The following is a 24,984-nucleotide window of genomic DNA, read 5'->3' as shown; positions in this document are numbered from 1 at the left end:
GGGAAAGTCAAAGCACTAGATTTTCAGAATAGAATACCAGAGAAAGAAGCTGCATGAAGAGAGAGGTCTGAAATGTCTAGCAGTTCCCCTTAACTCCACCAGAGGATTGATCACACAGTAACAGAGCGCTATCAAGGCCAGAGAAAGACCCACTGGAAAAAGTAGGTTCAACAGTTCCTGGAGCATAATAGTTCATATTCCCACTAGCTCCAGTAAAAGACTCTTTAGTATATGGGACATTAGCTAGAATCTTCAGAAGAACACTGCTAGCCCTAGATGAAAAATCAGTTGTCCTAACAAAGCACAAAGGTCACCCTGTAGAAGTGGGACAGACTCACCCTCCTTAAAATATACTTCAGATGTCAGGACTGATAAGGCTACGCACACTCCAAGAGTGTATAGAAATGTACATTACTGACATAAAGAGGCTTTCTGGGGGGCACGTGGGTGTCTCAGTGGTTGAGTGTCTGCCTTTGGCTCAGGTCATGGTCCCGGGTTCCTGGGATCGAGTCCCGCATCAGGCTCCTCATGGGGAGCCTGCTCCTCCCTCTGCCTCTCTGCCTGTCTCTCTGTATGTCTCTCATGAATATATATTTTAAAAGAGGCTTTCTGGGGAGAATAGGTTGACCTTAGGACCTTCCCAGCTGGTCCAATAGTGGTTTCATAGAGCTGAGAAAGGACACTGACTGGGAGTTTATGGACAAAGATATAGCCGATAAGCACAGAAGATGCTCATCATTAGTCATTACATAAATGCACATCAAGACCACAACATGAAGTTGGTGGTTGAGATACCATTTCCCACCCTTTAGGTTAGCTATCACCAAAGAAATGGAAAATACGTGCTGGCAAAGCTGTGGAGAAACTGGAACCTGTGTATGTTGCTGGTGGGGATGTAAAATGGTACAGCTGCCATTGAAAACAGGTTGGCAGTTTGGCAAAAAGCTAAACACAGAAATAGCATATGATCCAGCAATTCTATTCTAGGAATATACACAAAGGAATTGAAAGCAAGGACTTGAACAATTACCCATATGTCAATGTTCACTGCACAACTAAAACGTGGAAGCAACCTTGGTTTTCATCGACAGGTGCGTGAATAACAAAACTGTGACCTATCCATACACGGGAATATTATTCAGCCATAAAAAGGAATGAAATCTGATATATGCTACAACATAGATAAACCTTAAAGACATTTGGTTCGATGAAATAAGCTGGATGCAAAAGGACAAGCGTTGTATGATTCCACTTACAGAGTTAGCTGGAATAGAAAAGCTCATAGAGACTGGGAAAAGAATAGAGGTTACCAGGGGCTGAGGTGAAGAGAAAATGGGAAGTTACTGCTTCTTGATTACAGAGTTTTTGTTTGGGATAATGAAAAAGTTTTGGAAATACCAGTGATGTTTGTACATTTGTGAGTGTAATTAATGCAACTAATTTCTACATTTAAAAATGGTTAGGGCAGCCCGGTGGCTCAGCAGTTTAGCGCCGCCTTTGGCCCAGGGTGTGATCCTGGAGTCCCGGGATTGAGTCCCACATCAGGCTCCCTGCATGGAGCCTGCTTCTCCCTCTGCTTGTGTCTCTGCCTCTCTCTCTCTCTCTCTCTGTGTCTCTCATGAATAAATAAATAAAATTTTTAAAAATTGTTAAAATGAGGAGCACTTAGCTGGCTCAGTCAGTAGAGCATATGACTATTGATCTTAGGGTTATGCGTTCAAGCCCCATGTTGAGTATAGAGATTACATAAAAATAAAATGTTTTATTATTTTAAATTTATTTATTTATTTATTTATTTATTTATTTATTTATTATTTTAGAGAGAGATTGTGTGTGCATGCACGCATGAGTTGTGGGGAGGGGCAGAAAGAGAAAGAGAGAATCTTTATTTTTTAAAGATTTTATTTATAGGAATGCCTGGGTGGCTCAGTGGTTGAGTGCCTTCAGCCCAGGGTGTGATCCTCAGATCCCGGGATCGAGTCCCGTATCAGGCTCCCTGCATGTAACCTGCTTCTCTCTCTGCCTATGTCTCTACCTCTCTCTGTCTTTTATGAATAAATAAACAAAATCTTTTTAAAAAGATTTTATTTATGTATTTATTTGAGAGAAAGAGAGCAGGGGGAAAGGGCAGAAGGAGAGATAGAGAGAATCTTGAAACTCCATGCTGAACAGAGCTTGACATAGGACTGGATCCCAACCACCTCAAGATCAGGACCTGAGCCAAAATCAAGAGTTGGACACTTGGGATGCCTGGGTGGATTAGCGGTTGAGCACCAGCCTTCAGCCCAGGGTGTGATCCTGGGGTCCCGGAATCGAGTCCTGTATCAGGCTCCCTGCACGGAGCCTGCTTCTCCCTCTGCCTGTGCCTCTGCCTCTCTCTCTTTGTCTCTCATGAATAAATAAATAAAATATTTTAAAAAAAAGAGAGTTGGACACTTAATCAACTGAGCCTCTCAGGTACCCTGAGAAGGAGAAAATCCTGAGCCGACTTCACACTGAACATGGAGCCCAGCTGAGGTGGGGGGATGGAGGCTCAAGCTCATGACCCTGAGACCATGACCTGAGCCACAGTCAAGAGTCCAGAGGCTTAACTGGCTGAACCACCCAAATGCCCCAAAATAAAATCTCTAAAACAAAAATAGTTAAATTCTCAAATTTGTTATATACCTTCTACGATTAAAAAAATAACATGACATACAAAACCATTGAACAATACACTTTAGGGATCCCTGGGTGGCGCAGTGGTTTGGCGCCTGCCTTTGGCCCAGGGCGCGATCCTGGAGACCCGGGATCGAATCCCACGTCGGGCTCCCGGTGCATGGAGCCTGCTTCTCCCTCCGCCTGTGTCTCTGCCTCTCTCTCTCTCTGTGACTATCATAAATAAATAAAAAATTTAAAAAAAAATTAAAAAAAAAAAAACAATACACTTTAAATGGGCGAATTGTGTGATATGTCAATTATATCTCAATAATGCTGTTTTAAAAAGCAAACAAGGGCAACCTGGGTGGCTCAGCGGTTTAGCGCCACCTTCAGTCCAGGGCGTGATCATGGAGCCCCGGGATCGAGTCCCATGTCGGGCTCCTTGCATGGAGCCTGCTTTTCCCTCTGCCTGTGTCTCTGCCTCTCTATCCCTCTGTGTCTCTATAATAAATAAATAAAATCTTTGGGGATCCCTAGGTGGCTCAGCGGTTTAGCGCCTGCCTTTGGCACAGAGCGTGATCCTGGAGTCCTGGGATTGAGTCCCACGTCGGGCTCCCTGCATGGAGCCTGCTTCTCCCTCTGCCTGTGTCTCTGCCTCTCTCTCTCTCTCTCTCTCTCTCTGTGTATCTCTCACGAATAAATAAATAAAATCTTTAAAAAGGAAAAAAGAAACTGCATTTTTTTTTTTTTTTTTTTTTTTTTTTTTTATTTATGATAGTCACAGAGAGAGAGAGAGAGAGGCAGAGACACAGGCGGAGGGAGAAGCAGGCTCCATGCACCGGGAGCCTGATGTGGGATTCGATCCCGGGTCTCCAGGATCGCGCCCTGGGCCAAAGGCAGGCGCCAAACCGCTGCGCCACCCAGGGATCCCAGAAACTGCATTTCTAAAAAAAAAAAAAAGCAAACAAAAAACACACGATGTAATTAACTGAATAATTCTAATATTTAGAGGACAGTAGGAGGAGAAAGAGAAAGTGAGAGCTAAACAATCTTCATTTTTCAAGTTACTGGGTCAGTACATAATATCTAAAGTTTATATCTAAAGAGCTAGTAATTATATATATCATTTAGAAATATGGAGGAAAATACCAGTAAATACCAACAATTAAAGTGTTGAAAGGGATTCCTGGGAGAATAGAACTGGGGAATGGGAGTATGAGGACGGAAGTTGCCAGAACTCTACAATGTCCTTCATGCCTCCTCCAATTGCCACCCCACCAATCACAGACATGTTTTTTTTTTTGGTAGTCTTTAGTTTTTTATTATGCTTTTTAAAAGAATTATTTATTTGAGAGAGAGAGAGCGAGAGAAAATGAGAAGAGAGAAAGAGCAATGCGGAGGGGCAGAGGGAGGGGGAGAAAGAGAATCCCAGCGGACTTGCTGCTGAGGACCAAGCCCTATGTGGAGCTTGATCTCATGACCCTGAAATCATGACCTGAGCCGAAAATGTAAGTCAGATGCTTAATCAACCGAGCCACTCAGGCATCCCTAGTCTTTAAAATTGAGATATAATTGACATATAATGTTGTATAAATCAGGCATTTTCTAAATATATGAGTTTGATGATAATATTTTGTTTACTATTTAAAAGCTCAACCTGAGGGGCAGCTCTGGGTGGCTCAGTCAGTTTAATGTCTGGCTTCAGCTTGGGTCATGATCCTGGGATTGAGCCCCACTTTGAGCTATCTGTTCAGTGGGGAGTCTGTTTCTTCCTCTCTCCCTCTCTGCTTTCTCTCTCTCAAATAAATGAATAAAATTAAAAAAAAAAAAAAAAGAAAAGGCGCTCAACCTGAGCATAAATCTCTGAACATTAAGTTTAGCCTTTTCTGGTTTCTGTTTTGCTTTTTAAGTAGAGTCTATGCTGAATGTGGGGCTTGAAGTCACGACCTGGAGATCAAGAGTTGCATGCTTTTCCAACTGAGCCAGCTAGGCATCCCAGAAAAACTTTTTATTGACAAAAAATATCCATACAGAAAAATTCACATACATAGCATGCTGAATGTTCACAAAATAAACACTCTCATGTAACCAGCACCCCAGATCAAGATACAGCACTTTACTAGAACCCAGAAGCCCTTTTTCATGTCCACTTCCAGGCATTACCTACCCACAAACTGACTGTAACAGTATAGATCACTTTTGCCTGTGTTTGTACTTTATACACACAGAATAATAAGAGATTATTTTGTCCTGGCTTTCATTCAACATACTTTGAGTGATTCTTGCAAGTTGTATGTAACTGTCCTTGGACATATGCATCTTCAACTTTAGTAAAAAATGTCAAACTGTCTTCCAAAGCAGTTTTTATCCATATATACTGCCACCAGCAGGGTGTAAATATGCTTGTTGCTCCACATCCTTGCTAACACTTGGTATTGATCACTTGTTGAATTTTTTAGCTGTCTTCACTATGAGTTTTATTTTACATTTCCTTAGTGGCTAATAAGGTTGTCTACTTTTTCATATTCTTATTGACCATTTGAATATCCTTTCTTATAAAGTTCCTCTTCAAATATCGTGCCCATTTTTTTTTTCGTGCCCATTTTTATATTGGCTTGTCTGTCTCTGGATACAAGTCTTCTGTCAATTATATATGTTGAAAATTTCTCCTGTTCTGTGGCTTGCTTTTTCACTCTTTTAAATAGTATTTTTAAAAAATATTTTATTCATTTATTTGACACAGTGAGAGGAAGAGCACAAGCAGAGGGATCAGCAGGCAGAGGTAGAAGAAAAAGCGGGCTTCCCACTGAGCAGGGACCCTGATGTGGGGCTCGATCCCAGGACCCTGGGATCATGACCTGAGCCGAAGGCAAACACTCAACCAGCTAAGCCACCCCCAGGTGCCCCTTTTTACTGGTATTTTATGACAAGCTTAAGTTTCTAATTTTAATGTAATCCAATTTATCGATATTTTCCTTTGTCATTAAGGTTTTTTATATCCAGGGGATCCCTGGGTGGTGCAGCGGTTTGGCGCCTGCCTTTGGCCCAGGGCGCGATCCTGGAGACCCGGGATCGAATTCCACGTCGGGCTCCCGGTGCGTGGAGTCTGCTTCTCCCTCTGCCTGTGTCTCTGCCTCTCTCTCTCTCTCTCTCTCTCTGTGTGACTATCATAAATAAATAAAAATTAAAAAAAAAAAAAAAAAGGTTTTTTTATATCCAGTGTCCCTATACTGAGGTCACCAAAGTGTTTGCCTACATTATCTTCTAGGAGTTTTATTCTCTCAACTTTTACATTGGATCAATAACATATTCAAATTAATTTTGTATTGTGTGTTGCATTCTGTATGGTCTGAGCTAAGGGATCAAATTATTTATTATTTTTATTTTTCTAAATGAATATCTAATTGTCCCGATTTGTCCTTGTCCTCCTTTACATCATATCCAGTGGTCCCTCCTAACTTCTGGCTAGCTTATCTGTATAGACTAAGACCTAACACCAGATGCACAGGTAACAGACATAGATTGCATTGCTTTTTCCACTGGCTCCTACATATGCAGGAAGTCCAATCCCAATGATAAATCTCTTATTTTATATCATTCATAGTGGATCTACTTATCTGATCAAACACTGACTGAAATAATACCCTTAAAGTGACAGAACTCACTCTACCAGATAGCAAGACTTGTTTGAAGACTACTGAGATTAAGACATTGTGGGGATCCCTGGGTGGCGCAGCGGTTTGGCGCCTGCCTTTGGCCCAGGGCGCGATCCTGGAGACCCGGGATCGAATCCCGCGTCGGGCTCCCGGTGCATGGAGCCTGCTTCTCCCTCTGCCTGTGTCTCTGCCTCTCTCTCTCTCTCTCTGTGACTATCATAAATAAATAAAAATAAAAAAAAAGACATTGTGGTATTGATACTGTGATATAAATAAACACATAGAACAGAATTTGGAAATAGACTTACACATATATGGCCATGATTTATAACAGGCACTGTATATAACATATACATACAGAGAGAGTATAATTTCTCTTTCTCTCAATTTCAAGTTCCCATGGAAGGAACTTAGATCAGGCTCTGGCCCACTCTTATAGATCAGGAAAGGAAAGTTGCCAAAGATGGAGGGCCTGCAGTAAGCCAAGCAAATGAAGCTAGTTTCCTTTTCTTTTTAAGACTTGATTTTTTTCCCCCTCCACTAAAAAAATCAGTTTAATATTAGGACATTATGTGAAAAAAAATCTAAAATCTTTACAGATTTTCTCTCTGATATTTCCAAACAAGTTACTATTCATTTTATAAATAGTATCAGCTTCAACTTCTTAAAAACACACACATATGGGGCACCGCGGTGTTAAGTGCCCAATCCTTGGTTTCTGCTCAGGTTGTGATCTCAGGGTCATGAGATGGAGCTGTGAGTCGGGACTCCTGGCTCTGCACTGGACATGGAGTCTGCTTTGATTCTTTCTGCCTCTCTTCCCCCAGCTACCGCCCCCACCCTTGCTCTCTCTCTCTCTCTCTCTCTCTCTCTCAAATAAATAAATCTTAACACACACACATACACACACACACACACACACAGTTAAACCTTTCAGAGACTCAAAATCCACCCATTGTCACATTCCATAATGGGATAGACACCACACAGAAGTAGATTCCTTTGTGCTCTTCTGTGGGCTCAGACTTTTAGCATAAGAATATGGTGAGATCCCTCTGTGCTTTCAGAGAAAGAGACAAAGCTAGAGGCCACTCACCTGGAGCAGCTGGGGCTAGACCTACAAGACTCCTCACCAACCAACAGCCCACCAGGCCCTACTCTCCTGCTCCCCAGGGAGAAGGAAGGACTTTCACACCTGGATCCATATTCAAAATATTTATTCTCAGCATATATATACTTGTGTCTGGAGGACAAGGAGGGGGACTTTGTGAGACTTTGCCACAATGACCTCAGGGTAGGGGGAGGACTGCCAGGTCACCAGAGACACAGAATAAGGATTGAGAATGTGGCAGCAGCCACGAGGCCTAGAACAAAGTATGGCGAGGCTTTCAAGGGCCTCTGGAGGACCTGGTTGATTGGCCCCTGGGTCACCTCCAGATGTGTGGCCAGATGTTCACTCTGAGGCTGAGACAGGAGGTGGGAGTGGCAAGTGACCACCTGCCTGTCTGGAAACTCTGCCTCCACAGGGTTCTGCCCACTGTTCTCCTCTCTCACCTGGAGGTGGGAGTCAGCAGTTAGTGGCTCCCATAGCAACCCCTCCTCACCTACTCAAACCACTGCACCATCCTTTTACCCAGGCCAACATACTTGTTCCACCTGTCTGAAGACCCGCAGCAGGTTTCCACGAAGGACACCCTGGAGCTCTTTCTCACTCCAGCCACGACTCAGCAACTCCTCTATCAGCACTGGGTACGTGGACACGTCCTCCAGCCCCTGAGGGAACCTTGTGGCAGAGAGTCAGCCAGCTATGGAACCTCAGCCCTGATCCTGGTCCAGGGCCCACAGTCCCACCAGCCCCAATCACATATGCAAAATTGAAGGCTATGTTCTCCAGGCAACTGAATGTCACTTTGGAAGTTCCTTGAAGACTGAGTTGCTTCAGAGGCATTTATGCCCTGAGCAGATGATTGGCCCAAAACAGATGGGTTGGACTGGGAGTTGGGCATGTGCTGGGTAAATGAGCTCTGCTTGAGGGAGGAGAATACTTAATGAATGTGATGATCTGGAGTGGGAGTGGGTACCAGGCCACTGGAGGGACAGGGACAGCCCAGGAAACAGGCCCTGGGAGTGGAGAGATATCAGGTGAGCTGGAAAACCAGACCCTATAGTCAAAGTCTGAAGGACAGGAGGACCATGGCATGGGAACAGAGACTAAAGGACTCCCTGCTGTACCCCTGCCCAAGACAAACCCCAAGGAAACACTCACCGTCCAGACCCATCATAATTTCCACCAATTCCGATGAACTCTGCTCCAATGACTGCTCTGATATGGTCAAAGTGATCTAGGGGGTAGGGATTAGTGGTGGGTAGCACTAGGCTGGAGTTAGCCCGGTCTGGGGAAGCTCAGCCCTAGCCAACTCTGCCCACAGCACTCCACACCATGGCAGCTGACTTCATGGAGCGCCTGGCCAGTTGTGAGTTTTAAAGTGACTATAGGCTTAGCAGTGGACTTCAGAATTTTTTCTGCCCAGGAGCCACCCTGCCTCTGGGTTCCTTGAGAGCCTGCCTGTACTGTCCAGAGATGTGAGAGCAAAAAGAGTCAGAGGCAGAGGCATTTGCTTCCCCCAAACACATCAGCTTTGACTGTGGTCCCAGATCTAGGTGGCAATGAAGAGCTGTATTTGCTCCCCTGAGTTGTCAGAGGTCTGCCCATTGCCCAACAGGTGTGCTCAACTGCTGGAACTGTCCTGAGGGCCCCGTGGCCATAGGCTCAAGCTAGAACTGCAAAAGAGGTCAAAGTGAGGCTCACCTGCCACGGTGGACGTATTAGCAAACAGGTTACACTGAAGCACCCCCATGGACAGTGTCACCATTACAATGCCACCATTCTTCTTCTACAGAGATAAACAAATGGACACTCAGTTTGGCTCTTCTGGCCTGATGGTCTGGGGGCCCTGGGAGGACATTGCTCAGTCCTAGCTTCAGGGGCTGGAAGAGACTTGATCTCTGGGTTTGTGGGTCCCTGAATGGAGCCGGTTTGGCTTTGATTTTCAGAGATGGGGGAGGGTTAACCAGCCTTGAGTCCAAGGATGAGGCCCGGGCTAGTAGCTTTGTTCAAGGTCAAGAATATTTGTATGAAACACGCTTAGCTCTGGGTTTGAGGGCTGGGTAGCTACTCACAAGAAGTTGCAGGATGTCATCGGGAACATTCAGCAAACTGTTGCACACGGCCCTGGCAGCTGAGTGGGAGAAGATCACGGGAGCCTTTGACACCTTCAGCACTTGTCGTACCAAGGTGTCTGATGCACAGGACAAGTCCACCATCATGCCCAGTCGGTTCATTTCCTCTACCACCTTCTGCAGAGACAGAGTTTTGTTTTGTGTGTGTGGTTGTGAGGTGGGTTGTTGTTGTTTGTGAGGTGGGGGAGATGTCAGGTATGCCCATATTTGCACATTATTTGTAGGGAATGGGTGGGGTGGGGTATGGAACAGGAGTCCTCACCTCGCCAAAGCTTGTCAACCCACTGACGTTGGTATAGAAGTGGTGTTTAAACTTGGTGGAACTTTCTGCCCTGCAGGACAGCCAGAAGAGGTCAATTTCTCGAAGGCCATATCATGGGCTCTGTAGCCCCTCTGTTTGTCCATCCATCCCACCTCCAGAACAGAATAGGGATCTGGGCCAGCTGCTTTCCGGGAGTGTACCGGACCTGCTGGGAGTCCAGCCTCCTCCCTCTGTGGACTCCTCTGCCCTCACCTCTTCCATCTACCATTTCATCCTGGCTAGGCACTATGCTCACCAGGGTGTGTTGCAGGTGAAGGTGAGTGTCAGGTAGCGTACTCCCAGCAGATAGAAACCACGCAGCACGGAGAGGCTGCTATCCAGTGAGTGACCACCCTCCACGCCAATGAGGCAGGCCAGCTTTTGAGTGCTGTTCAGACCTAGAAGAGGATGGATAATCAAGTGCTCAGGGCCCAGGACCACTACCACCAGAGTTAGGAGCTCACCATCTATCCCCCCATTTGCCAGCCCACCTGCTGCTGAGGTCACAAGATCCAGTTCAGAGTAAGAGGTACACATGCGATGAATGAGGTCAATTTGCTCCAGGGTGAGGCGCAGGGCATCCTGGTCCTGGGTCTGACATGGGGCATAGGCTGACCAGAACTAGAGGCAGGCCCCGGGGTCTGGCATGAGATTAGGGTGGTCTCCAATGTCCTTGGCCTGCCACTCCTCCTCTGCCCCCAAGGTACTTATGCAGGTCAGTGGCCCAGAATGAAATACTGCATGACCATGAAGCTTACTGCCAGCAGCCAGACTGTGGACTGTGAAACATCATTGTCTGCTGTTTATCCATGTGCTATGTGAATGCCCCAAGGCCAATCCACTATGTCCCTTTGGCTCTGGCAGCCCCCACGCTCACCAGAGATTTTCTGGTCACTCTCCGGTGTCCCCACAGAACCTGGGCATGCATGCAGCTGGCCTGTCTTCGCTTCCAGTGCCCCCACATTCCCAGCAGCCATGCTGTGGCACCCTGTGTATCTCTGTGGTACCTGGGCACCCACGAGGCCATCCTTAAGCTTGTCCAAGCTGGTCTGACCACGACTGAAATTGCGCAGGTTAACATCTTGCAGCCTGTTCTGGAAAAGCTGTCTCAGGAGCTGGGGCAAATGGTTGTGGCTGGGGGCATTAAGACAAGGTTAGAGGGGGAGACAGCACCTCCAGGTCACGCTGGGCACGTCGACATACCTGGTCCTGTCCTGTCCTTGTCCACCTCCCCCTGTCACACAGGCAATGCAAAAGAAGTCCTGAGGTGCAGCTTTGGGAGGGGGGATGGGGTACACCAGGAGGGGGTAATGGGGCGAGGGGGCCCGGGGAACAGAGGGGAGGGCACATCCCGAGGTGGCGGGAAGGGAGCCTTCTCACTCGCCCGCCCGCCTTGCGTGCCGAGGGCCTCTTCCTCCCGCTTAGGGCCTTAGGGCCGGCTCGCCCCCACCGCCCCACCCCGCACCTACGCACCCGTCCACGAGAGGGAAGTCCCGCATCAGGGCCCGCGCGCGCTCCCGCAGACTTGGGGAGCTGGGGGGGGCGGGCGTGGCCTGGGCGCGGGGCACGGGCCACCGCAGCAGGGACAGCAGGAGCAGGAGACGCAGCGGAGGTCGCTGGCGGAGCGCGGGGCTGGCCTCCGGGCGCAGGGGCCGCATGCTGCGCGGGGCCACACAGGCGGACGGGCCGGTCTTGGGGGGCAGCCGGGGGCGCAGGGCGACGATGGGGCCCGACCGGCGATTAAGGTGACCCAGCGGCGCGGCCCGGAGGAGGAGGCTGCAGTCAGAAGGCTTCCACAGCGGCAGGGATCCGCGACGCCGCGGCGCAGCGTGACCGCCGGGGGCGACACAGTCCTCGGGCCCACCAGGAGGGCGCCCCCACGGGGCCACACCGGCCCTGCCGCTGCCGCTTCCCGGTTCCTGGGCCCGCGGCCGGCGGGACGGCGGGGTGGGCAGCAGTTTCCCAGCCTCACCCTAGCCAGACAGTCGCAGGTCCACGGGGGGTTTTAGTTGTAGGAACGTGCCTCACCCTGCAAACCTTCCATGAAACACACTGAATTCGATCTCTATGTTTTGACTGACAGAAAAAGGGTTCTATTTTTAGTAAAAAATGAAATTTAAGAATAACATGATGGGAAACCATTTTGTTTTAGTATCTAGTATTGAAATTGGCTTCTGTAATGTGCTAACAGATGCACACAAAAAGATTCTAGATGCTAAACATTAATTAACTGTAGCCCTCTTGGAAAGGGGGTTACCCACTCCCTGGTCAATTTACATCACATCTTTTTTGTTATAGGGTCATCCTACCTGAGGGATGTCCTGAGTAGTGCTGGTGAGAGCTGGCCAGTTTGGAAAGAGGTTAATGGAGGCGCCACAGCAGCTGAGCTTTGAAAGGATAGGGTCTGGATTGGGCAGGGGATGGAGAAGGCATTGGACAGTAGCCCAGGCAAAGGTCTGGTTTGCACAAGACAGCCATCTGGAAGGGAGGAGCTGCAAGGTCCTCAATGGCATAAAGTAATGGGACAAGAGTTCTCACTGGTAAAAGGGCACTTGGTCTGACACAGGATTTCACGCAGGGCAGAAATCCTCCTCCTTCAAGGCAACATGGTTTCCAGGATGGTCAGAAGCCTGGACAGTGTAATTCATTCTGCAGAAAAAGCCCTGATGCAGTCGAAACTGACCTCAGAACTGATCTCAGAACTGCATTTGGGTGGCATCTGGGCTTCCTGGGCCTGCACCAGATCCTACTAAGCTGAGAGGGGCCTATAGCACAGATTAAAATTGGAAATGCCCCTCCTTCTGTATCTGTGTCTGTCACCTGTTCTCCCACCAGGGCTCCCTAATAAGTGGGCCTCCCCCTCTGGGCACCAGGAGAAGAGCCTTGACCTCTGGTCACCACTGCCTCCTGTCCATCACTGCTCCCTTCTCATGCCTAGGGGTTAAGTACTAAATCTGACCCTGTTGCCTCTGTCCGGTTTTGGCTCTCTCAGGAGTACGAGAGAGAGAAAGAATGTTTCTTCTGGTCTCTCCTATACTGGGCTGTCGTTCCATGGGAAGCCTTCATTTAAGTCATATAAATGACGTAATGAATGATGAATTTGCTAATGGTTTATCAAAAGTTCAGGGGTGCCTGGGTGGTTCAGTGGCTGAGCATTTGCCTTCGGCTTGGATCATGATCCCGGGGTCTGGGATCGAGTCCCACATAGGGCTCCTGGTGGGGAGCCTGCCTCTCTCTCTGCCTATGTCTCTGCCTGTCTCTCTGTGTCTTTCATAAATAAATAAATAAAATCTTTAAAAAAAAAAGTTCAGAAGTATTGGGGCACCTGGGTGGCTCAATCAGTTAAGCGTTTGACTTTAGGTTTTAGCTCTAGCCATGATCTTAGGGTCATGAAATTGAGCCCTGTGTCAGGCTCCACACTAAGTGAAAAGTCTGCTTAAGATTCTCTCACCCTAGGGCAGCCCGGGTGGCGCAGCAGTTTAGCGCCACCTGCAGCCCAGGGCGTGATCCTGGAGACCCTGGATCGAGTCCCACGTCGGGCTCTCTGTATGATGCCTGCTTCTCCCTCTGCCTGTGTCTCTGCCTCTGTCTCTCATGAATAAATAAATAAAATCTTTAAAAAAAAAAAAAGATTCTCTCACCCTTGGGATGCCTGGGTGGTTCAGTGGTTGAGCATCTGCCTTTGGCTCAGGGCGTGATCCCAGGACTGGGATCGAGTCCCACATCAGGCTCCCTGCAAGGAGCCTACTTCTCCCTCTCTCTGTGTCTCTCATGAATAAATAAATCTTTTAAAAAAATTAAAAGTTCAGAAGTATCGCACATACAGCTATTTCCTATAATAGTCTTAGGTGAAAGGAAAGGAACAAATGTTTATAATTAATTTTTAATGTCATCAGATTAATACATAAATGCCATTTAAAAATGTCTGGTTTGGTTTGCTAAGAGTTATACTCTTCCTGATAATGACTGGGAAAGTTGGGCAAAATATAAAAAGGCTCTGCCTCTCTCTCTGTGTCTCTCATGAATAAATATATCTTTAAAAAAATAAAATCTTAAAAGAAATATATATATATATATATATATATATATATATATATATATATATATAAAGGATCTTCCTGAAGACATCAGAGAGTTCAATAAGATATCAGAAAATTACTTGATGAGGACCGAGGGAGGGTAGAAACCCAGAAATGAGGCCAACTTTCGGGCTCTGTCTTCCATGAGGGGTGCTGTGGTCTAAATAGACAGTGATTCGTGTCTAGAGTCCACCAAAGTAAGCAGGACCCTGATGAACACTTAGTTTTGAGTTCGAACACAAAAGAATGCGCCTAGGAGAAAGAATGAATGAATGAACCTAACCCAGGCCGGCAGCAATTCTAGTGATTAAGCAATTGTCTTTCAACTCCAGACGCAGTCTCCTATTCTCTGCTCTGTGAGGCTGGGGCTCAAACTCTAACCGCATTTCCTAGACTCCTAGCTGGCTTCCTGTTACATTCTGCCAATAGGAGCTACAGAGGAAACCGAAAGGCAGTTTCTGTGCCAGCAGTGATGGTTGGCTGTAGTCCCCAACCCCCCCCCAACCTCTGGCTGTCACAGAGCACCCTTACCGCTCGTGTTTAGAACACCTGCAACTGCTGAGCAAGATCGTCAAGAGGTCTGCTCCCCAGCAGCGCAGGGCACCCCCATAAGCCTCGGTCTTCTATCTCCTGTTTCCATTTTTTCCTAAATGGACCCTGAGCTGGATCAGCTCTGCTTGGAAGGATCTGTAAAGGGATTAGGTCATCTCAGAGTGCTACTCAATCCACCCAAAGGAGTCAAGAAAAGGGAGAAGAGGTAAAATGAACAGAAAGAACTATTAGCACTTTCTGAGTAATACTGCAGAGCACAGCCAATTTGGAGCCTGAGGCAAAGGGAAAATGTGTATCACTATATACATTTTTAATGTATTTTCAATGATGAAATTTTCTAGAACAATAAAAGAGTTGAAAAATATTAGAGAACTGAAAAGTAGATGTATTAACTCACATTATTCATACTCAAACCAGAATTTATTATAATTTTACTTACATGGCTTTAATGGAGGCAAACTCATGCGTAAAAATGTTTTTGGCTTTTTAAGCTTTTGTTTTAATTGTCTAATTTAGTTAACATACAGTATTAATTTAGCTTCAGGTGCACTATATTAGTATCAGCAATTGCATACATCACCTGGTGCTCATCACAAGTGCCCTCCTTAATCCCCATCACCTATTCCACCCATCTCCCACCAACTTCCTCTATGGTAACCATCAGTTTGTTTTCTATAGTTAAGAGTCTATTTTTTGATTTGTCTTTCTCTTTTTCCCTTTGTTTCTTAATTTCCGCACGACTGAAATCATGTCTTTCTCTGACTGACTTATTTTGCTTAGCATTATACTCTCTAGCTCCATCCATGTCATCGCAAATGGCAAGCATTTCACCTTTTATGCTGAAAAATATTCCATATATATGTGTATATATATATGCCTCATCTTCTTTATCCATTCATCAATCGATGGACACTTGGGCTGCTACCATTATTTGGCTATTGTAAATAATGCTACTATAAACACGGGGGTGCATGTGTCCCTTTGAATTAGTGTTTTTCTGTTCTTTGGGTAAATACCCAGTAATGGGATTGCTAGATCCATAGGGTAGTTCTTTTTTTTTAACTTTTTAAGGAATCTCTACTGTTTTCCACAGTGGCTGTACCAGTTAGCATTCCTATCAACAGTGCACAAGGGTTCCTTTTTCTCCACATCCTTGCCAACATGTGTTGTTTCTTGTCTTGTTGATTTTAGCCATTCTGAAAGGTGAGGGGACACCTCATTGTGGTTTTCATTTGCATTTCCTTGATAGTAAGTGATGATGAACATTTCATAAATAATATTTTCAAAACTACTTCTTAGTTCATTTTCTTTTTTTTTCTTTTTATGTTAAGATTTTATTTATTCATTCATGAGAGACACACAGAGAAAGAGGCAGAGACATAGGCAGAGGGAGAAGCAGACTCGATGTAGGGACCCTGACCTGGGACTCAATCCTGGAATCCCAGGATCACGCCCTGGGCTGAAAGGAGGCGTTCAACCGCTCAACCACCCAGGTGTCCCTTAGCTCATTTTCTATTGAGAGATTGAATGCTTGGCAATTTCTCTTGACCAAGTGAGGATCTTAAATAATTTTTAAATAACTGCAGCTTGTTAACTTCTTTTGTAGGATGCCATCATGACTGGTATAGTTAAATTTTTTTTCAAGAGGGCGCCTGGGTGGATCAATTGGTTAAGTGTCTACCTTCGGCTCAGGTTGGGATTCTGGGATCCTGGGGTCCTGGAATGAAGCCCTGCATCATGCTCCTTGCTCAGTGGGGAGCCTGCTTCTAGCCTCTCCCTCTTCCACTACCTGCTGCTCCCCCTACTTGTGCTCTCTCTCTGTCAAATAAATAAATAAATAAAATCTTTAAAAAATTTTTATTAAAAATTTGTAAGGCCATTTCCAAATTTTTGTAAAATTCCACAAAGCAAAATTTGTTCATTTTTATTTATTTATTAAGATTTTATTTATTCTTAAAAAAAAAAGATTTTATTTATTCTTTAGAGACACAGAGAGAGGCAGAAACATAGGCAGAGGGAGAAGCAGGCTCCCATTGGGAAGCTCGATGTGGAGCTCAATCCCAAGACCTCGGCATCATGACCTGAGCCAAAGGCAGACATTCAACCATTGATCCACCCATGTACTCCCCTATTAATCAGTTTTTGAAAATCCAAATACAATGCTGATGTTAAGTATCATTATTGTGTGTTTCTTTTCTTTTTTTTTTTTTTTTAAGATTTTATTTATTCATTCATGAGAATGCACAGGGAGGAGAGAGAGAGGCAGAGACAGGCAGAGGGAGAAGCAGGCTCCACGCAGGGAGCCCAATGCGGGACTCGATCCAGGGTCTCCAGGATCACACCCTGGGCTGCAGGCGGCACTAAAACCGCTGAGCCACCGGGGCTGCCCTATTGTGTGTTTCTTAAAAGTTTTATTTTTTAAAATTTTATTTTTAAGTAATCTCTCTCTCTCTCTCTCTTTTTTTAAGATTTTTACTTATTTATTCATGAAAGAGAAAGGCAGAGGGAGAAGCAGCCTGACGTGGGACTCGATCCCGGATCTCCAGGATCACACCCTGGGCCAAAGGCAGGCACAAAACCGCTAAGCCATCCAGGGATCCCTCTCTTTTTTTTTTTTTTTTTTTAAAGAGAGAGAGCATGCATGCGTGTGGGCCAGGGAGGGGTTGGCACAGAGGGAGATGGAGAGAGAATCGCAAGCAGGCCTCAAGCAGGCTCTACATCAGGTGCTAAGCCTGAGGCCAGGCTTGATCTCACAACCCTGAGATCATGACCTGGTATGAAATCAAGTCAGACACTCAACCAGCTAAGCCACCTAGGCACCCCAAATTAATGTGAGTTTTAAAAATATGACTGCTTTTAAGATCATCTCTTGTATTTGACTTCTTGAAGTTCAACTTTAAAGTACACAGGTTGGGGTTATTATGAAGAGGGCCACTTTAAATATTATTTCACATCCTTTTTTGGAAAACCTATGAACGTATTCCTGTTGGGTATAGACCTGGAATGAAATTGCTCAGTCTGGGGTCTGCATAGACTATTAGTATTAACTAATATTTTAACTATTATTTTTTAATAGGCATTATCTATTATCATATGTTATTTATTATTTTTAGCTATCATTATCAGCATTAACTCTTAATTTTGGCTATTAGTAGTGCAGTTGTTATTACCATTAATGGCCTGTGGAAAAGACACTATGGTTTTCTAAGTAGCTTCTGCCTCTCAGAGAGGAAGTCCCTGAGAGGCAGAGGAGGGGTTGAGTTCACAACTAGGGAAGTTCAGTGATTGGAGGCCCTGTGGCCTATCATGTAGCCTGGCATCCTGGGCTCTGTCCAAATAGGAACAAAGATCATTTGTGATCCAGGCAGGTTCCCTTCTTGGGAATCTGAGCCAGAGTTCCCTTCAAATTCCCTGGGTGGTGGTCATTGAGTCAGGATGTGGTCTGAGGTGAGCTATTGTGAGGCAGCTCAGAGGAAGATCCACTCTCCCACAGCTGGAACTACCCACTGTCTTCCTCGAGAGTTGAGTTCAACTATCTGGGTCTACTCAGGCCATGCTAGTGAGACTCAGGTCTTACCTGAGTAACTGGTGGCTGAACTGCAAGGTCTCCCACCAACCACCGGAATTGGGAACCTGTGTCACCAGACTCCACCACAGAGAAGGACAGTCATGCCTGGTTCCTTGTGTAAAACATTTATTTCAGGAAATGTTTGTGCCTGCATGACGGGGGAACATTGTGGGGTATCCGCAGCTGCCATAGTGACATTTGGTAGGATTAACTGGGTCACCAGAACCACAGAATGAGGACTGAACAAGCAGCAATAACTATGAGGCCTGGGGCCATGATGGGGAGAGATTTTGACAATGACTGTTTAGGGGACCACTCAGGTGAAATCTCAGTTAGTTTCTGGTATGGAGAAGGGTACTGTGTCTGATGCAGACGTGAGAGAACGGAGCGGCAAGAGCTGCTCAGCTGCTCATCCGGGAACTCATCCTCCAAGGGCCTTTGCCCCTTACTTGCCTCCCGTACCTGGAGGTAGCAGTTAATGGTCAGCAGCTCCCACAGCAACTCTCACTCGCTTGCTCAGACCCCGCGAGCTACTCTTTTGCCCAGCCCAGCATACCTGTTCCACCTGTCCAAAGACCCGCAGCAGGTTTCCTCGAAGGACACCCTGGAGCTCTTCCCCACTCCAGCCACGCCTCAGCAACTCCTCTATCAGAACTGGGTATGTGGACACATCCTCCAGCCCCTGAGGGAAACTGTGTGGCCGAGAGCTAGTCAGCTGTGGAACCTCAGCCCTGTTCTCTGTTCATGACTCAGCCACAGCCGTATGTGTCCAGGTCTACTGAACCCCAGCCCTGGTCAGATGTGGTAATAGGAGACTTGGAGAGGGTAAGTGATTCAAACCTGCTCTTTATCCTGCAGAAGGAAGCTCCTAACCTCTTTCAATATTCATAAACACTCACTGAATTGTACGGTTGAGATCTATGCAGGGAGACCTGGGTGGCTCAGTCAGTTAAGCATCCCACTCTTGATCTCAGTGCAGGTCATGATCTCAGGGTTGTGAATTCAAGCCCCGTTTTGGGCTCCAGCCTTTCACTGACCCGTGAAAACTACAAAGTTTCCTCCATTTATAGAAGGACCTAGACTGACATCCTGCAGGCACACACCAAGCTGCAAGCAAAGAAAATGGTCAGTTCACACCAGACCTAACTAAGAGTCTGCTCAGAAGCAGTGGGTCAGGGGCACCCTGGTTGGCTTGTTTGGAAGAGCATGTGGCTCTTGATCTAAGGATTATGACTTCAAGCCCTGCATTGGATGTAGAGATTACTTAAATAAATAAAACTTGAAAGAAAAAGATAGAGTGAGAGAGAAAGAGGGAAGAAAGAAAGAAAGAAAGAAAGAAAGAAGAAAGAAAGAAAGAAAGAAAGAAAGAAAAGAAAAAAGAAAAGAAAAAAGAAAAGAAAAAAGAAAAGAAAAAAGAAAAGAAAAGAAAAAAGAAAAAAGGAAAAGAAAAGGAAAAGGAAAGGAAAGGAAAGGAAAGGAAAGGAAAGGAAAGGAAAGGAAAGGAAAGGAAAGGAAAGGAGGAAGGAAGGAAGGAGGAAGACTCTGGGTGTGCAGAGATGCAAGGTGGGCCTAAAGGCGATGAAGAGGTGTGGTAGATATGATGACTATTAAGCTAACCCCACAGCTAGCCCCAGACAAGCCACAGAGAAGCACTCACCGTCTGGCCCCATCATAATCTCCACCAATTCCAATGAACTTGGATCCAATGACTGCCCTGATGTAGTCAAAGTGATCTGAGGGATGGAGAGTCAGCACTGTGGGGCTTCCAGGGCAGGGATGCATGGGAACTGCACTTTACTGATTCCCCTTCTTGCAGCCTGTAGGCCATACAGGCCTATTCCTTCATGGCCTGACACCCAGTTCAAGGGCTTGAGAAAGCTGATCCCATTTGACTCTAGACTGGAATTTAGATTTGGAGTGGACCCCATTTGGGCGATTTCTCATCCAGCATTCACCCTGCCTCCAGTCTCCTTGAGAACTATAAGGGCTCCTTTCCATGATTATAGAGGATGAGAGGGAAAAAAATACAAGTGACAAAGACCACAGAGATTTAAGGGGCTGCTTAGTCCCTTGGTCAGAGGCAGGGGCAGGGAGTTTTGGGAACCCCTGCTGAAGCCCAGATGGTTGGCACCTGGGCTCTATGTCTGACTGCCTCCCTTATATCCATGAGTGTCATAGTTACCAACTCTTGTGTCTTCAGCAGTTCCACATGGCAACAAGGTGCTATATACCATCCATCACTGAGTTTTGGGGAGCGGTGCCTATTGCCTACAATAGGTCAGACCACTGGGACTATTCTGAGGCCCTCCCCTCAAGGCTTCAGGTCCAAATCAGAGCTGCTCAGAGAGCCCAGGCAGGGCTTACCTGCCACAGTGGACACGTTGGCTAACAGGTTGCATTGCAGCACCCCCGATGACAAAGACACCATCACAATGCCACCATTCTTCTTCTGCAGGGGTGGACAAATGGACACTCAGCTTGGCTGCCAGAACAACCACCTGTCTATAGGCTCCTGTGAGGAAACTATTCAGCTCTTGCTTTGAGGTCAGAGGAGACATCACCTCTAGATTTGTGTGGATGGAGGAGTCTCAGCTCTGGTTGGGATGGACATGTCTTGGAGTATTTACCACTTAGAACCCCCACACCTGAGTTCAAGAATTCAGGGGCTGTGGACTCTGGTTTTGTGGGACAGATGTTCAGCCTAGGGTTTGAGCAAGTTGAGGGAACAAGGGCTCAGATTCAAGGGCTCCTGGTTTAAACCTCTTGCTTTAGGTTTGAGGGCCAGGGCAGTCTCTCACCAGAAGCTGTAGGATATCATCGGGAACGTTCCTGGCATTCTTACACACACCTCGGGCAGCCGAGTGGGAGAAGATCACAGGTGCCTGTGACACTTCCAAGGCTCGCCGAGCCACAGTGTCTGAGACATGTGACAAATCTACCATCATGCCCAAGCGGTTCATTTCCACCACCACCTTCTGCAGGGATAGGTTGGGGAAGGGGCATCAGGGATACACATGCATGTGCCCTTTTCTGTAGGGAACTGGTGGGGCTTGTGCATTCATGTGTGGCAGGGTATGGCACTAGGGTCCTCACCTCACCGAAGCTGGTCAGCCCACTGACATTATTGTAGAAGGGATGGATGCCCTTAGCTGAGCTCTCTGCCCTGCAGGATGACCAGGAGGCAGTCTGAATGGTGGCCCTAACTTAGTCACAAGAGCCTACTGAACCCTCTCTACCTGCAGCCCCTGGAGTGAGAGCAGGGACTCAAGCTGGGCTGTGCCTGGCAGGAGGTGGTCCCTACTGGGGGAGTTCACAGTACAAGACTGGATGTCTTGTACTGTGAACTCCTGCTCCTCTCTCCACTCCAGGGTCAGTGTCAGATCCCAGGGGTAAAGCTTGATCTGAGCCCCAATATGATCTTGGGCATGTCCCTGCATCAGTGGGTGCATACCATTTGCACTGAGCTCACCAGGGTGTGTTGCAGGTGTGAGTGAGTGTCAGGTAACGTGCACCCAGCACGTAGAAGGTACGCAAGATGGAAAGGCTACTGTCCAGTGAGTGTCCTCCCTCCACACCAATGAGGCAAGCCAACTTCCGGGTGTTGTTCAGAGCTGGGGGCAGGTAGGTCAGGTGGTCACTTTCAGAGACTCGGGTATTCAGTCAAGTCCCTAACACCCCCCACCAGTCTGCCTACCTTTAACTGAGGTCACAAGCTCCAGCTCAGAATAGGAGGCACACATGCGGCGGATGAGGTCAATTTGCTCCAGGGTGAGGCGCAGGGCATCCCGTTCCTGGGTCTGGCATGGGACGTAGGCTGACCAGAACTGGGGGAAGGCCAAGGGTTGGCTTGGGCAGGGGTTGCTTTGGAGTTCCTTGACAGCCCACATGGCAAATGTGGTCACATGTAATGCATTGGTTGTCTCTGGTACTTGGATGCCTACCAAACTAATTCACTGTGAGCCCTGCAGCCCCCAGCATCCATATGGTAGCATTTGGGGGGGCCCTACAGTAACTGAGTTCCCTTGTGACTAACCTGTGCTCTCTGGGGCTTCCACACTCCCCCTCAGCCATGCTGTGTCCCAGTGGTACCTGGGCACCGACGAAACCGTCTCTAAGCCTGTCCAGGCTGGTCTGGCCACGGCTGAAATTGCGCAGATTGACATCGTGTAGCCCCTGGCGGTAAAACTGCCTCAGGACAAGGGGCATGTCATTGTGGCTGGAGGGAGGGCAAGGCAAGGTCAGGTCAGGTCAGGGGCAAATGGGTGCGCTTCTTAGGCCTTAGGATCAAGCAGGACGTGGGTCAAAGTTGGTGGGGGGGTTGTGGGACATCCCCCCACACCACAGTCACACAGACTGTACCAGAACCCCTTGAGGCCTACGCTGGGGGTTCCCACCAGGGGCAGAGTGACAGACAAGGGAAAAGGCATCCACGGATGCTGGGAGAGTGAATCACCGAGGACCTGAGAACCGCTTCCCCTGCGCTGGGGCTCCCCTGCCCTGGGCCGGCTCGCCCCCACCGCCCCACCCCGCACCTACGCACCCGTCCACGAGAGGGAAGTCGCGCATCAGGGCCCGCGCGCGCTCCCGCAGACTTGGGGAGCTGGGGGTGGCCGGCCGGGTCGCGGAGCTGGAGGTGCCCGGCGTGGTGTGGGCGTCGCTTACCAGCCGCGGCAGCAGCAACACTAGGAGGAGCCGGCGCAGGGGCGGCCCGCGGGGCGCGGGGGTGCCCTCGGGGCTCGGGGGCCGCATGCTGCGCAGCGCACTGGCAGCCCTTGTCGAGAGGGGTGCGTGAGAGGGGTGGGGGGGCAGAGGGCGACGGGAACGCCGACTGGGGCCCCCCCGCGGCGCGCTGCCGCTCCCCTCCCCTCGCCCCTCCCCCTTCCTTCCCCTCCCCCTCCCCTCCCCCCGCCCCCGGCCCGCCAGACCTCACCCCCGGGCGCTGGGCGCTGGGCGCTGGGCGGGCCCTCGGTGCCCGTGGCCTCTCCTCGCCGCCGGGGCGCGGCCGGGCTGACCCAGGTTGCTCTGCCACCGCCTCTAACCTTGCTGTCCGAGAGAGAAGTCTTAGGGCGCTCCGCGCAGAGCAGCCCTCAGCCCTGAAGCCTCTCTCCACCCCGTCAGGTGCCCAATGAGGCCGGACCCTGCGCCAGCGCCCCGAGGCCACACGCAAATGTCTCTGGCCACAGTACCCCGCGGCTCTAGGCTGCCGGTGCCGAGCCACAGTGGGGGTGGAGGTGGGAGGGAGCAGTTTCTGGGAATGGGGGGTTGACCTTGCAGACTTTGCAGTGGTCCTCTGCCCTGACCTCTCCCTCCCCTGCCTTCCTCCCTTGCCTACCTGTCCATCCCCTGGGGGGCTCAAGCCGAAACTGGGAACTGTCGGGGCGCCCCTCCCCCAGTCTTCCCCAGCTTCAGGAAAGAGCTAGCTCCTCAGGAGATGCTACACCTCCCCAGGGTCTGAATGGAGGGACTTTGGGGATGTGAACTGAGCAAGCATCTGAGGAGGGTCCGGGGTGGTTAACTGAACAGAGCAGGAACTCAGTAAGCGATTTGAGTGGAAGGAAATTGAGTCAGTTTTAGGGCAGCACAGCACCCCTCCCCCCATCCCAGCACCCCTCCCGCCCCAGCTGCTGGCTGAGCTGTGGGTTAGGATCCCTCCTACCTCAGTGTGGAAGTCCTCAGTGTATGAAGTTAGAGGTCTGGGTCCTGAGAAAACGCCTGGCATCTGGGTCCTGAGGCTACATCCGCCTTATCTTCCAGCTCCTGTGGCTCTAGCTCTCCAGAAAACTCCAGGCTGAGTTGCGTCTTTCCTCTGAAGGCCCCACCCTCCTTCCCAGCCCCAGGCCCTTACCCTGGCTGCCTCCTCCAGGAACCACCTCCCTGGAGGCACCACCAAACACAGGGAAATGCATATTCTCAGAAGCTCGGCCACTGAGAGGCTTCGAGGTCTTTGCCCAGACTCCGTCCCCAGCCTCTCAAGCTTCGACACTGAACCTTGGCACCCCCTGGAGCTGCTTTGCCTTTGGAACCTCTAACAGGTGTCAGGTGTGACCAGTGCAGGGGTAGTGACCCAAGTCCGAAGACTGGAGACCCTAGAAATCACCCTAGAAAGGAAATGAGCAAAACTCTGCAAGAGGCGCTAGGGGTCCTGGGCTACCCAGCAGAGGCCGCCCGGCTTGGGCTTGGGTATATTTGAATGATTGTGCAAATGGTGGTGCCCAGTGCGGGCAGGCAGGGGTGAAGGGCTACCCAGTGGCGCTGTGCTGGACGTCGGTCTGCTCTCTGACTACCGCGGCTGGAAGGTTCTCTGGCAGCCCCACTGCAGAGTGGGAGTCCCCCAGGGTCTGTGCTTGCCCTGGGTGACTGGGGAGCCCAAACTCAGACCTGGCTCCCTCCTTTCTCCCCTCACCGCTGGCCGGCAGCCTGGTACCCACTCGAGCAGCGGGCTGGGGCTGAGTGAGGAGAGGGAGGAGAAACTCTTATGGCCGGTCTCCAAGACAAACACTTTATTTGGGAGAATAAACAACTTGTCTGTTCTACTCTTAATAGCCCCCCAGGAAGTGGGATAGGCAGGAAATCCAGGGCAAACAGCAGCTGCTAACAGAGAAGGGAGAATTTATTTAGCTTTTCAAGGTTTGTTAGCTTTTCTCCAGGGATCAGATGTCTTACATCCCAAGGCTCGGAGGAAACTCTAGCCCAGCAGAGACAGGTGGGGCTGAGCCATAGCAAGTGGGCGCCATCTCCGTAGAAGGTCAACCAGGCAGCTTAATTTTCAGTAATGTTCAGCTTCAGTCCCTAAACTGACTGGCATTGCTAGTCATGGCCTCGAGGTGACCACACAAGGCCAATAACAGAAACACAGACATACCCAGCCCCTTACACACTCAGGGACATGAGAACACTCATACTCAAGGGGTGAGTGGGTTTGAGCCAACTGGACGGCCTGTTCTCCTT

General features: G+C 48.6%; 2 protein-coding genes across 14 annotated transcripts; both read right to left on the bottom strand.

Moving 5' to 3' along the window:
• Positions 1 to 7,496: 7,496 nt before the first annotated feature.
• Positions 7,497 to 11,495, bottom strand: LOC121500675 (dipeptidase 3-like). 3 transcript variants are annotated; one of them, XM_041772604.1, is made up of 10 exons: positions 11,311 to 11,495; positions 10,845 to 10,971; positions 10,329 to 10,458; positions 10,094 to 10,235; positions 9,799 to 9,868; positions 9,477 to 9,653; positions 9,106 to 9,190; positions 8,563 to 8,638; positions 7,944 to 8,079; positions 7,497 to 7,850 (listed from the first exon to the last, which is right to left on the bottom strand). In XM_041772604.1, the coding sequence occupies exons 1-10, from the start codon at positions 11,493 to 11,495 to the stop codon at positions 7,611 to 7,613; spliced, it is 1,368 nt and encodes a 455-aa protein (XP_041628538.1). In that variant the 3' UTR covers positions 7,497 to 7,610. The 3 variants fall into 3 exon arrangements, with proteins under 3 accessions (XP_041628538.1, XP_041628539.1, XP_041628540.1); XM_041772605.1 differs by having other exon boundaries at positions 10,329 to 10,616; positions 10,715 to 11,453; XM_041772606.1 differs by having other exon boundaries at positions 10,329 to 10,616; positions 10,845 to 11,453.
• Positions 11,496 to 11,738: 243 nt separating this feature from the next.
• Positions 11,739 to 23,828, bottom strand: LOC121500673 (dipeptidase 2-like). 11 transcript variants are annotated; one of them, XM_041772596.1, is made up of 13 exons: positions 23,693 to 23,828; positions 22,967 to 23,079; positions 22,577 to 22,807; positions 22,126 to 22,252; positions 21,731 to 21,860; positions 21,506 to 21,647; positions 21,130 to 21,199; positions 20,835 to 21,011; positions 20,401 to 20,485; positions 19,694 to 19,769; positions 18,593 to 18,728; positions 12,147 to 12,241; positions 11,739 to 11,874 (listed from the first exon to the last, which is right to left on the bottom strand). In XM_041772596.1, the coding sequence occupies exons 3-13, from the start codon at positions 22,783 to 22,785 to the stop codon at positions 11,862 to 11,864; spliced, it is 1,260 nt and encodes a 419-aa protein (XP_041628530.1). In that variant the 5' UTR covers positions 22,786 to 22,807; positions 22,967 to 23,079; positions 23,693 to 23,828; the 3' UTR covers positions 11,739 to 11,861. The 11 variants fall into 11 exon arrangements, with proteins under 11 accessions (XP_041628530.1, XP_041628533.1, XP_041628531.1 ...); XM_041772599.1 differs by having other exon boundaries at positions 12,147 to 12,178; XM_041772597.1 differs by lacking the exon at positions 12,147 to 12,241 and having other exon boundaries at positions 11,779 to 11,874.
• Positions 23,829 to 24,984: the final 1,156 nt, after the last annotated feature.

This window comes from Vulpes lagopus, chromosome 10, assembly GCF_018345385.1.
Source record: "Vulpes lagopus strain Blue_001 chromosome 10, ASM1834538v1, whole genome shotgun sequence".
Taxonomy (NCBI): Eukaryota; Metazoa; Chordata; class Mammalia; order Carnivora; family Canidae; genus Vulpes; species Vulpes lagopus.
This window is presented reverse-complemented; position numbering and strand designations above follow the sequence as displayed.